Source organism: Tripterygium wilfordii, chromosome 12 (assembly GCF_013401445.1).
Source record: "Tripterygium wilfordii isolate XIE 37 chromosome 12, ASM1340144v1, whole genome shotgun sequence".
NCBI classification, from domain to species: domain Eukaryota; kingdom Viridiplantae; phylum Streptophyta; class Magnoliopsida; order Celastrales; family Celastraceae; genus Tripterygium; species Tripterygium wilfordii.
In genome coordinates this window covers 11,103,079-11,116,091 of record NC_052243.1, presented here as the reverse complement: position 1 = coordinate 11,116,091, position 13,013 = coordinate 11,103,079, and the positions used below count along the sequence as shown (strand labels likewise).

The window sequence follows — 13,013 nt, the reverse complement described above, 5'->3', positions numbered from 1 at the left end:
TTTAGGTTGCACTCCTATAACACTACCATTTGGTCACATGTTCGCCTATAGAAGGCAACATTGGTATCTCCACGTACATCTCCGCAAATGGTCCAGAATTTAAAAAGCTTGGACTAACCTTAAACACCTCTAACCTAGAAAACATATCAAGGATTTGAGCTAAGTTGCTACAATTATCTGACGGTATCACTGGGGAATCGTATCCGTTTAGGCGATCCACTTGCAGAAACAACACAACTTGAAACGAATGTAAACCATGGACATTGCAGTCCACAACGTTCCATATTGAATGAGGAAGGAAATTTGTACTTCTCTACGAGGCAAATAGACAGAAACAAGAATGCATGTGCCCTTTTCTTGTAGCTGCAGTAACCAGGCAATTGAATAGGAATATTATTTAGTGTTTGCTGCAAGATCAAACCAGAATCGGTCGACGTATTGAAATCATCATGCAAGTAGGAACTCTTTCATCACAGTCACAGGTTTACTGATAAGGACAGGCAAGAAGATGGAGGAAGTTTATTAAGTCATACCAGTTTGGACTTGTAGAAGCATATATAGCAGTTGGATGTACTTGATTAGGATCAAGGATTGCAGAGCAGCCGATAAAATTTCAATTTAGGGTTACTGCATTACCCTCAATGGCGGATTGATGATTGTCGATTGAATGACGATGAAGAGCATGCGATCCTGGTCTTGCTATGTTCTGGTTTTTTAGTTTTTAAGCTGGGCTTTGGGTCTCTTTGGGCTGCTGGGCTTCTTTTCTCCTTTTGCTAGGCCTGCTCATTGGGCCTTTTGCCGGGCCTCCTAGTTCCCACAGGCCACATCCCTCCGCTTCTGGACGTGAGAAAGTGATTCTCCGGGAAATCATGAGTTCAAATGGGAAAAACAAAATCATATTCTGAAATAAAACAAACAATGCGTAATATCCACGTAGATATGTTGAGCATCCATATTTCACAATCTGAAATTTGTGGGTATTAAACCTTCAATTAGTTGAAAAAACTTTGATTGATTCTTTATGAATATGATCAATCCATTGATTCAAATGTTTAACACACTTTATTGGTGTGTGGTTTGGAGATTTTAGTGGATTAATGGTAGATGGATACCCAGATATTTGGCTGTCGACCATAAATATTAGTCTGATATGTAATTAAGCAAGTGCCAGAAATAGCAGAAATACCCCCAATTATTAGCTCTGTCCAGCAAATATTGGGATGTAGCTGTACTACAATATATATATACACATACACACTACTGCTCAGCTTGGAAATCAATTGGGGGGTGTCAACTTGGAAATTGGTCCCTGGACTGACCCTATTCAGTATTCACTACTTCGATACTGCCACTGCCATGACCAAATAGTATTGACCTCTTGGCCCCTCATACAATACTAGTCCCTCAGACTGAGATTCTCCTACAATTCTTTACTCCTCTCAATTTCTTACAAAATTCAATATATGAACTACGCATGTATTTAGTCAATCAATAAGTTAATACAAAATATCTGTTAATAATAGCATTTGTTCAAATGATTAAATTTTAATTGCAACCTAGACCTCTCGAGTGGAAAGAATCTCTCCACATACTACGTATGAATAGGATTTGTGTATATTTTGCATGTTTACAACCTCATGGGAGCCTTTTGCAAGTCAAACTTACAGGTTTTGACAAATATTTGAGTAGACTGTCAATGTGCATCAACTATCTCTAAATCCAACTTCAATTCATAACCAAAATAATGAGATATAATTTTATAATTTTTTTACCATTTTTATAATAATTTTTTTATTATAAGGGAAGGGGATGGGGAGACATAAACTCGAGATCTCTATCAGATACTTCACACATGAGTATCATCTTAATTACTCGTGGTTCTCCTGATTTTATAATATTATGAATGCAGAGAATCATGTAAACATAAAAATATTCTTTGAGATGTCCTCAAATGAAGTTTCCAATTACGACAACCCAAATTAACTAAATGCAAATACTTAATCAATTCCAATTGGGAATTACTCGTTTTACACAAATACTAATCACATACACCTATTCTCCACCCTCAAAAGGCGTAATCTCAACATCTACACAACATTAATAGAAGAAAAAAAAACCCTAACTAAAATTCCACTAATGAACCGGCCTTATGGCTGGTACCTCAAGTATTAGACAGGGTGATATCTTTCTCACATTGTTGTAAATCAAGCACTTCCCATTACCACTACCAATTGGTGACGAGGACGACGATGACTCATGCACCGAAGGCGGAGATGCCAATTTTACCACATCCGTTTCTTTTTGATCACCATCATTCTCATTCTCATTTTCGTTCCCATTCACATTGTCTGATACTAATTGTACCAAATCAAATTGATTAGTGGCAAAATCGTCATTTTCATCGTCGTCATTGCCTTTATTTTCTTCATTAACATTAATGCAATGATCATTCCCGTTCCCGTTCCCGTTGCAAATTAGATCGTCCTCGTCATCATCGAGATGGATGAGTTGCAAGGTAAGACGACCATTGGAGCGATGAGCCTTGAAATACTCATGGTGTTTCACCTTCTCTTCTCTCAAAATCAAACGCCCATCATTAGTGTAATACCTCTTCAACACCCAAGGCATGTGAGAAGACGGCTGGTTTTCAGTCCTAGCGAGTGATGTTATGGGTGGTGGAAACTCCTTTCTCTTCATCATACACCGTCGATCACCTTCTCTCTTCCTCCTCCCCTCATGATGACGTTGATCCCTAATCACTTGATCTCCTTCAATGTCGATATTCAAATCAATACAACTCTCCATGCCAATGTATTCCCCAATCATGGTAGAAGAGAAAGAAGAAGAATATAACATACTAGTAGATGTCAAGATATCTGAAGAAGAAGAAGAGGAGGAGGATAAAGGCTTATTGGGCATTATTGGTATGGCCTCGAGACCCAGTTCTGCGTTGTGGGGGTATGTAGCATTACTCTGTGTGCATTTAAATAGGGTTAAGAGTGAATGAATGTGTGTGTGTTTCGAGAAGAGCAAGTGCAGGGTAGGGATACAGCTAATCCATGACATCAAAGATTGGGTTTTGTTTATTTGTCTTTGGAATACCATTACACCACCATCACTTGCTTGCCTGTCACCAAACAATGTACACATTCAATTTCCTTCATAAACTTACTTAAGAAGGTCAAAACAAATCTACTATATAAATGCTGACGTATTACGAGTTTATCTGTGTTATTAGCTGTCCAATTCAATTGTACCCAATTAGAGGATCAATAAATATCATTATGTGTGTATATATATATATATATATATATATGTTCATGCATCCAGGTGTCTATATGATTACACGTGGATTCCTATCTGGTGCCAGGTAACTTTTAACTTTCTTTCTACAACATTACAGCTCGGCTGGGCCCACAATCCCAAGACTAAAATATATTGTGGATAGGATTGGGTAACTAACCAAGTATAAGTAAGTAATTATAAAGGATTTATTTTATGGGTCTTAAGTATAAATGGAGCGGTCCAAGAAAAACAAATTTATACGACTCAAAACGGATGATATATCGTTAAAATATGTTTTGGGCTGAGATTTTCAACACACATGATAATCACTAATCATTCATTCAGTCAATTTAGGATCGGACGGTGGTGATGAATCTAATAAAAACCAGGATTGTATTTGTCTAGGGAAGTTTAAACTTTAAACGTCTCAAAGATGATGAGAATAGACAGAAACAAAACACCCAAAATTTCCTTTTTGTCATTTTTCAACTTTCTATGCGTAGTCAATACAAATCATATCTCCAAAGAGAATTCCCAATTTTTTAGTGATTTTTTTTTTAAACGGGAAAGGAGATTCAAACCCTGATCACCAAAATGATATACATCAAATTTTTGATTTCTGTAAAAATCCGTAACTAAATGAAAATTGAACCAGTTTCCATGTTTGGGTTATGCAGAGAACAACAATAATTTAATTTATACAAAGAAATGCAGCATTCAGTCAAATTTCAATCACAAATTCAATGAAGAGAGACACCAATTAAAGACTGATCATATTCCAATAAACCCAGAAAAGAAAACAAAAAGAAAAGGCAGGAGGAGCAGAATAAATTAAACACATTGAATCCCACTGATTATGACCATATATAAAAAAAAAAGATTCAATTAATCTATCGAAATTATTGTTATAATAATAATAATGAGGATGTAAACAAACAGAGAAAACAAGCAGTTAAAGGAAGAGAATTACATGAACTCACCAGAGAAGGGAATTAGAGGAAAAGATATGAGGTCCTCAAAGTCATCGATCGTGGAAGTTGAAACTTGAAACTGACTTGGGTGATGAAGAAGAAGAAGGAGGAGGCGGAAAGATATGATGGAAAAAGAGAGGGAGAGTACAACTCACAATACAAGAGAAGAGACAGAGAGGCACACGCACCCTACCTCTCTCTATCTCTGACAGATCAAATTTGCCTTGAATTTGTTAATTTGCCCACGCTTTTCATATCTTTTAAATAAAATCTAATCCATAAATCCCCACGGGCACCTTCTTAATTACTCCTACAACACTACCCTTTCCTACTTATTATATATATATTTTAAAAAAGCAAGACATTTTAGGACATCTTCGATTGTTATTGATTCAAATCCCGAATAGTTAACCAGCAAAACAACGGCGTAATTGTGGGTAATTTGGTCACAATGTCACAGTGCAAGTTGGTTTAGTTGTTTTGCGCAAAACCAGCAGCACAGGCATGAATGAAACTGCACCATTTCCATATCCATATCCATTCATGCAACATTGTTTTATGACCCCCACTTTCATGGCAACCTTCAACAATACTAATCTTGGTTGGCAACATTCAACGTCATTGTTCAAATTACGATGCTTTTGAGTATCTTGTTTTGAACTGATGGTCCAAATTCATCAATATCTGGCCCACCAGTCGCCCATTCCTCAAAACAATAGACCATGCCTTCGTGCTCTGCTAATTGCTGCTATTTATTTTCTTTAATTTACCTTTTGATTTACCATGAGAAAGTAAACAGAGAAAAATGAAAGAAGCTGATGACAGGATTTGAGGGAACTGGGGATGGCAGACTCATATGCACCTGGAATAGCTAGGTCATCGAGTGATTCAAATGCGCACTAACGGGGGAAAATGTTCACTGAACCTTGGATCAAGTTGGCTCCAAAACCTTACAAACTTGAGAAATATCGAATTCTTCAGGGGACAAAAAGAACATAATGGATGCTTTAACATAATCTATAGAAACACAAAATTATGCCCGAATCGTTCAACAGATTTCTCTCATTGATCTCCAGGCAGCGACTTAATAATATCAGAATCACCTGGCATCATAACGGACAGACAAATCAGTTATTTTTAGGCAGAGGCTTGGATCTCACAAATGAAGACTCCACATATGCATACATAAATTCATTGTACCTGGATCGATGATGCTAAGACATGACACACGGAAGTACTTGCCACATGCTGTTCCCATATCAACATTGTCTGCAAGATGTCATCACAATTCAAGCCAACCACAATGAATGTAGAACCATAAATCATATGACATCAAGTGCTAAAAATACTATTAAGACTGCGTCACATTTACTTCCAGGAAACGAAATCCAACAAAAAAAAAGAAGGAAGGATTAGTTGTATAGGCCTTATCTGAAACTAGCACTAAAGTGAAATTATCAGAGATACAACATGATCTCCACTGATAAGTTTAACTTGGGCTAATCAAAGATTAACCATCACAGAAAACATTATAACAGTCACAAATAAAGAGAACTTCATAAAAGAGTTCTCAGAAGGAAAGCCCTACAAACAAGATACAGAACTGGAAAATCTCATTTGTTGGATCTCCAATCAGTGTCTCGCAGAAGGCAGTCCAATCAGTGTCTCGCAGAAGGCAGGCTGCTACCATCAGCTACCTTTCTCCCTTAAGAGATACCAATTTTAACCCATCAATAAAACTAGACTATATTACACATGATTAGTTCCATTCCCTAATCAAGTAAATAGTGAATATTCAAACCAGAACCTTTGGTTCAAAACTAAGCACCAGTCCACATACTTTCAAGCATCCACCCACTTGTTAGCAAAAGGTAGGGTAAGGTAGCAAAAAAAATATTGGTTATAAACTTAAAGGTGCATACATGTACACCTGTATGTCAGTAAATGAGAGCTTAAAAGGGAACAGAAGCAAGTGTTACTGTAACAATCATCCTATTTACGATCAGAATTTAAAGACAAATACACAAGTTACACTCTACCATCTGCTCCTATAATATGAGTTGTTTCACGTCTAAATAATTTTAATTGCAATGTTGGACTTGCCTAATGAAAATCAATTGTGCCTTTCCAAAAAAAATTAGAGGCCACTCAGTTATGTGCTTTACGTTTTTAACACCATACAGTAACCTTTGATAAGGCCATCTACTCATCAGCCAGAGCTAATACAAGTACATCAGTTTAATTGACATTCCTTAACCTTGTTTTCCATTCCATAAACAAGCACATCAATGGAGCAAGAAACACAAATAAAGGATTCAAATTCACCAATTTCACTGTTCATTGAAGGCACACCAATTGCCACGACAGAGTATTCACTAAAATAAGGCTCAGATATATGCTATTTAACATAGTCAATATACCAACAGTGTCCAACACTTGTTCAATGAATTTATTTGTCAGCACACATCACAACAGTCAAATCTGAATAGTTCCGTTTTAACGGTTAAAACTTCTCAATAGGCCTACTAAGAAGGAACCTCAAAAAACTAAACTCTCAAGACTAGCTATCAATTATTAATCCAACGTTTGCAAATGAGAATGTAGTCCCCTTCCACAGGTGCTTATGGAGCTTCTACTGCGAAAACATTAGAAATTACATGAACTGGACGCAAACCCAATTAGGATAGCCACTAATCATCAACTGAGCTCATTGTTGGTAAATATACACAACTGATCCACCATCCATGCTACAAAACTATCCATTCGGAAAAAAATAAAAGATACTGTAAGGGTTACAAAGCACTTACTTCCGTTGTAGTGGTGAACCCCAACTTTAGCAAGCATGGCATAGTACTCTATCTCGGACTTGCGCAGAGGTGGGCAGTTGTTGGATATAAGTACTAGCTTCGCTGCATCGCCCCAAGAGAACTCATCATAACAAAAACATATATATGAATAATTAAGCAATTATAGACGTAGTAGTAACTGATTGAACAGAGGAGGCCAGGGACGAGTTTCATTTGTGTAAAAAATCAAAATGGCATCCGCAATCAGAGAGAAAGATCCAACCTTTTGAACCGCGTAGGGTGCGGAGGACTGTCTTGTACCCAAGAGTGTACTTTCCACTCTTCATTACAAGAGCCAGCCTATTGTTTATGCTCTCATGTGTCTTTTTCTGAAATTTTATTGCCAAATCCAAAAATCAATCAATAACCAGACCCAAATCGATACAGGACTATATAAAAAGTACAAAGGGAAAAAAGACAAGGGATAGAAGGAGATGATTAAACTCATACCGTCTTCTTGCCCGCCACCATTTTCGCAGCTCTCTCTAGGTCTTCTGTGATTCTCTGAAGAGGAATACGAGCGGCGGGAGTGGATCGCGAAGGGAGAATGTAGGGGTCTAATCTTTTATAGCTGTGGTACGTGTGAGTCACATGTTGTGAATTGTGATTCTTTATGGGCTTCTGATGAGTCTTCTCGGGCCTCATATTTGGGCCTTAAGGAAAGGGCCCGCGAGTTTCTGCGACTCCAACGAAAGCTTCTCACTGCTTCACATTCATTCCATTTTCGGTTCATTCCCTCTCTAAGTGTAGTCATGGTGAGTGGTGCGGTGACGCTTTTGGTTATATTGAGTTGCTTTGTCGCTGATGGGTCGGAAGGCTCACATTATCGTCAAGGCTCATACACAGATTCTCTGACGAGGCTAAAGGGTTTTGGGTGTCGAGGAATGGGGCTGTGTCGGGTGATTTGTGGCCTAAAAGGGGGGGTGCTTGGAGTACATAGAGATGCTTATTCTTAACGATTTGAAGCGCCGTAGGAGGAAGCTCGGCTCCCAGACTCAGGTGCTGTTTCCCTCCGAAGGAAGCCGGACTTTCTCCTCGGGAATGAGTTTGATTGGTAAGCGAAATTAAGGTCTCTGTTTGGTTTCCGTGTAACAGGTTTAGGGAAAGCGAAGAAAAGCTGATGACTTTCTTTATTATTTACTGTAACTGTTACGGGATTAAATCACAGTTCGTATTCGTTGGAAAAAAATTCAAGTTCGTTGATTAGGGTCTTTTGATTGCTAAGAATGAGGATGGTAAGCGTCATGTTGGTCTTCTAGCTAAAAGAGCTTGAATCACGATGTCGTTGAAATTCTGTATCGGTGTCAATGAAATTGGAAAACAGAACAGGGTTTGGTGGGTGAATATCATTGTTAACTGGTAACTATGTTACTGATTTTTTCAAATTTTCAGGTTACATTTCACGTGGATTGGTATTGGGACACCGAATCTGTCTTTTCTTGTTGCATTGGCTACCGCAGCGATCTTCTTTGGGTCCCTTGTGATTGCATGCAATGCGCTTCTTTGTCTGCTAGTTATTATAATGCGTTCGTATGCAAGACTTTGCTATACTATTGTGTTCTTTTGCTATTTTCTGTTCATTGCGTCTCTATTTCATATTATGTCATATTTGAGTACTTTACTTTAACTTAGCTGCTCTATTAGTTCTGCTTCTTTATATGAAATTTTTTTGGGGCGGCTGAAGTCACTCGCTTACATTTCATGGGGCTTACGATTGAAGGAAATTCCTATAATTCCTTGATTGGAACTTCTATTGTTCGGTTTGGCACTTTAGCCAATTAGCTTCGCATTGGAATCATGTATTGAAAAATGAAAATATGTACCTTTTCCTCTCAAATAGTGCTGCCGCTTCTTGTTTTTGGTTCAACATTGCTGCTGTCTTGCACAATTTGCTGAATATACGTCGACTTATTTTCTCCTCATGATTAATGTGCCCAAAAGCCACTATTCTTCAAAAGTGCTACCTTTTGATATACACATACATATATAGTTTCTTTATATGAACCACTCTGTTTAGTATCTATTAGTTTCTCCACTTTGCACACAGCTGAAGACAAGTCAAAGCCCCTAGCGGAATTACTTCAATTGACTCTTGGAGTGTTTAGCTTGGAGTTACATAGAGGTGTAGCGTTTAATTCCAATTATTGATTGACGGATGCTTCTTCACATTTTTGGCATCTATTTTGCAGGATAGAGACTCGAACAAAGTCTCTCTCTGAAATGTAACCTGTAGAAAATTTTATGACGGCTATCTCATCATTTTTGATAGGGAATTTGAAGCTGGGATGGTCTACTTCCAACTGTGAGTATAATTATTTTCTTCTCTCTATCATAACATTATTCTGTACCTTATATGCGTTGCAGACTATATTTTTCTGAATCTGTTGAAGTGTTGATTTATTATACTCATCTTTTGTGGTTAACCATAATTGTGAAGAATAATTATAGATTTGAAAATAGATTCATTTGTTAGGAATAGCTTCATTAGAACAAATATTCTGTTGTTCTTCTGCACTCCCCAAATGTGCGCTCGCTGCATGCATTTTAATGATGATTACTTGGTGTCTTTCTTAAAGTTTATGTATTTGATTTGTCTTTGTTGTATTTGAATTATTGCGGCCTTGATGAACAGTAACATACTTATTTTTTCTGTTTACCTTAACTTTTAGTCTCTAGCTGTTGTTTGCATCTTCTCAGGCTTCCCTCTAAGTTGAGCTGCGTACTTATTTCCCTTCTTGGTGATTGATAGCAATCCTTCTTGAATCCCATTGTTTTGAAAATTGTATCACCTGCCTGCTGCATGCACAATAATTATTTATGATTACTAAATGAATCCATCATTCCGTCTTGTCTCATTTATGCCGATTGGGCTAATTTATTTATCTTATGCCCTCCTTCTGTCATGCGTTGGTGATAATTTATTTACATGGTTTCTTTTCTGTAATGGAGTAAATGGAATGTTTCCAGTGCCTACATTTTCGGCTATATATAATCAGTTAGTCCTGGTGGCTGCCATTTATAAAATGATCACATTCCACATGTACAATTTGTATGAAAAAGTCCCCAGTATCCATACGAAACAATTCAATCGCATGGGCTTCAGCGCGTATCCCCCTCTGTTTTATCGACGCATTGACTTATTTTTCTTTTTCTCCCTCTGCTGTGCTTATTAAGCTTTGCGGTTTTTATGAATAATGCCAGTTTCTGGTGATGCTCGATTGACCTCATCTTTTGGCATGTTGTGTCTAGAGGTAAAGAGATAAGAGAGAGTGTGGAAGTGCTGTTGCTGGGAGAGATTCCTCCAAATCCTCTGCATTCTCATCACGACAAATTTCCTCCATGCATTCTGTAATGGGTTCTTTGCTAAAAATACTACTTATGTTTGTCTGTCTGTTTCAGCTATCTTATTAATTTTCTCTGGCTTCATTCCTTCCCCCATGTAAATGCTATATATTCTTCGGTCTTTCTCCCAATTTTAGGGGTGTTACTTTTCGCATATGTTGTACTAATTGCTGTTAGTAGGAAGAATCATCACTTGGGACTTTTCTCATATGTTGTATATGAGCTTCTTGAGAAGATTAGTGCATTTTGGGATGTCGTGGAATTGGACTCTCCCACCTCCCGGACCAAGGATTCTATCAGTTCCATTCCCAAAAGCCATCTTTACGAAGTAAAAAAGAAAGATTCTTAGGTCCATGGGTGTGTCTTTTCGTTGCCAGTGACAAGAATCTGCAGAAGCAGCAATTTGTATGTTATTCCAAGCCTGATGCCATTGAACTGCATTTAACTAGTGTAGTCCATGATTGAACCTTGCAGGGCCACATGCTGGTGCAAGTCAGCAAGTGGGTCATAAGATTACGAGACAATCCAAATAACGTGACATATATGTAAAAATGTAAAAAAGCACGTCCGATTACGCCTATTAGGACATAATGTAAGGATTCATATGTAAACATAATATCTATGATGATTGACAACGGCATAACAGAAAAGGGGAAAATGGATTCGCTCAGTCAACACTTGGGAGTTAAGTAATCTTCCAGATCCAATATTCAGGATCAGTTCGAACATTCATACACAAAAGCAAGTATCCATGTCCACACGGTTAAAAAAAGGAACTGGGAACATTCAAAGTATTGGGGATATATATGGGTTGTGCTACTTTTTGTGGTGGTTGTGATGTTGATGCAAAGAGATTGGAAGATATAGAATTATTTACAGATGTATGGCAATAGTGTGCATGTGTTACGTATAAAACCAAAAGATGGATTCGATAATTGGCTTGGGACAAAGCTACACTGTCTCGTGTGGTCTCGACACTGAAAGCTACCCCAATATAACGTTAATTTACAAACCCTTCAATTATTTATGGTTAAACAACAACTACTTGTTGAAAGGAAAAAAAAAAAAAAAGCAAGAAAAATATCGTAAGTTGTACATCAAGCCCGTAAGTTAGGCCAAAGTCCAACACTTGGCCACAAGAGAATATCTCATAGTGGAAATCGAAACTCAAGACTTCTCGAATTTTCCACCTGATGATGGAGTAAGTTAGGCCAATGTTCAACACGCGACCACAAGATAATAGCTTACGATTTGTCATAGATGTCTAACTAATTATATTAATGTCGGGGGTTCGCACCGGGATCTGTGATTTTCTTATTGTCAGTGAACATCAAGAATTAGTGGTTTCTTTAATATACATGGTAGTCGTCGATAACTTGAAACTCTTTTGAGTTTTTGCTTCTCAAATTAAGCAAAACACGAATTTTGCATAATTGAATGTGCCATATAATTAAGATGATTAATCAACAATGCTATATAATTTATTTATTTTTTCTAATAAGAGTAAGGGTGGGCAGGGACGACCAATATAGCAACCCTCTCTTAGCATGACCATGTAAATACTCGTCTATTGCGAAATATTTGATTTAAAGCGTAACTATTGTCCTTAGGGCGCACGTGATTGCAGTCCCAACAAAATCCACAATTGAAGAAGACTAATAGCACTATGGCATCTGATTCATAAGGTTTAAAAATTTATGCAGGTCGCAGCACGCGTAATTTGAAGTTATAACTACCATTGAGAAGAGCCTTAACTAATTGGTTAATCATGTTATTCAAAGTCTTATCAATGTCAAGAGACATGGATCGACCATCTATATAGAATCCCTCATTCAATTTTTTTTGAAAGGAAATACAGAATTTTATTAATAATCAATAGATAGCAAATCTATCAATACAGTTTCCTTAAATCAAAAAGGCTCATCCGACGCACTCCACATCATCGGACTTGAATAATTCATAGCAAACTTGGCAATGAAATGTGTTCAATTAAAATGTAATAAAAAGTTCATTTTCATGAGGGTGACCTTGTTGAGGGAGTTTGGATGACACTGAATCTATTAACTTGGATAAAGATAATTTATTTATTTTAAAAAAAATCCCATTTGGCCATTTAAAGGATTCGCCGCCACTTTTCATAGATAGGAGCAAAACACATTTTTGCTTTTTTTTTTTTAAATTTTTTTTATTCTTTAACCTTTTGTTTTTTCTTCCAACATTCGCACCGCCAAACATGCCCCAATCAACCTAGAAATCCAGACAAGTGGATAAACCCTCCTCGTTAAGTAATATTTCCTTCCACGTCGATGCTCCGATCAACCGTTGGATTCTTCTTCTGCCAGGTGTCACAAGATCAACTTGAAACGTGGCAGCTGACAATGCCATGCATGATGCGCACAATTAAAAATTGGGCATTATTTCTCAACTTTTGACAAGTCCTTTTCCTTTTCCACAAGCGTTTAAACCTAAAACTCTACCATATAAAGCTTTCTTGTAGCCAAAGCATTCAAACTTTCCGTTTCCCTAAATACACCCAAAACATGGTTCTTACTTAATTAATTAATTAAAT

At 37.3% G+C, this 13,013-nt stretch overlaps 2 protein-coding genes and 1 long non-coding RNA gene across 4 annotated transcripts; 1 reads left to right on the top strand and 2 right to left on the bottom strand.

Moving 5' to 3' along the window:
* Positions 1-1,997: 1,997 nt before the first annotated feature.
* On the bottom strand, positions 1,998-4,569 carry LOC120010356. 2 transcript variants are annotated; one of them, XM_038861128.1, is made up of 2 exons: positions 4,256-4,569; positions 1,998-3,127 (listed from the first exon to the last, which is right to left on the bottom strand). In XM_038861128.1, coding segments are annotated over exons 1-2 (996 nt in total). In that variant the 5' UTR covers positions 4,258-4,569; the 3' UTR covers positions 1,998-2,133. The 2 variants fall into 2 exon arrangements, with proteins under 2 accessions (XP_038717056.1, XP_038717057.1); XM_038861129.1 differs by having other exon boundaries at positions 4,266-4,569.
* A 555-nt stretch (positions 4,570-5,124) lies between these two features.
* LOC120010357 (60S ribosomal protein L30-like) lies at positions 5,125-7,681 on the bottom strand. Its single transcript, XM_038861130.1, has 5 exons — positions 7,553-7,681; positions 7,326-7,431; positions 7,064-7,165; positions 5,457-5,525; positions 5,125-5,359 (listed from the first exon to the last, which is right to left on the bottom strand). The coding sequence occupies exons 1-5, from the start codon at positions 7,571-7,573 to the stop codon at positions 5,319-5,321; spliced, it is 339 nt and encodes a 112-aa protein (XP_038717058.1). The 5' UTR covers positions 7,574-7,681; the 3' UTR covers positions 5,125-5,318.
* A 138-nt stretch (positions 7,682-7,819) lies between these two features.
* LOC120010435 lies at positions 7,820-9,877 on the top strand. Its single transcript, XR_005470882.1, has 2 exons — positions 7,820-8,156; positions 8,495-9,877. It is a non-coding gene; the product is annotated as an uncharacterized LOC120010435 (long non-coding RNA).
* Positions 9,878-13,013: the final 3,136 nt, after the last annotated feature.

Coding starts and splice junctions, on each gene's coding strand:
- LOC120010357 (XM_038861130.1), bottom strand. CDS start 7,573: ATGGTGGCGGGCAAGAAGACG. Junction 7,432..7,552: donor TGGTGGCGGGCAAGAAGACG/GTATGAGTTTAA, acceptor ATAAAATTTCAG/AAAAAGACACATGAGAGCAT. Junction 7,166..7,325: donor CACCCTACGCGGTTCAAAAG/GTTGGATCTTTC, acceptor GGGGCGATGCAG/CGAAGCTAGTACTTATATCC.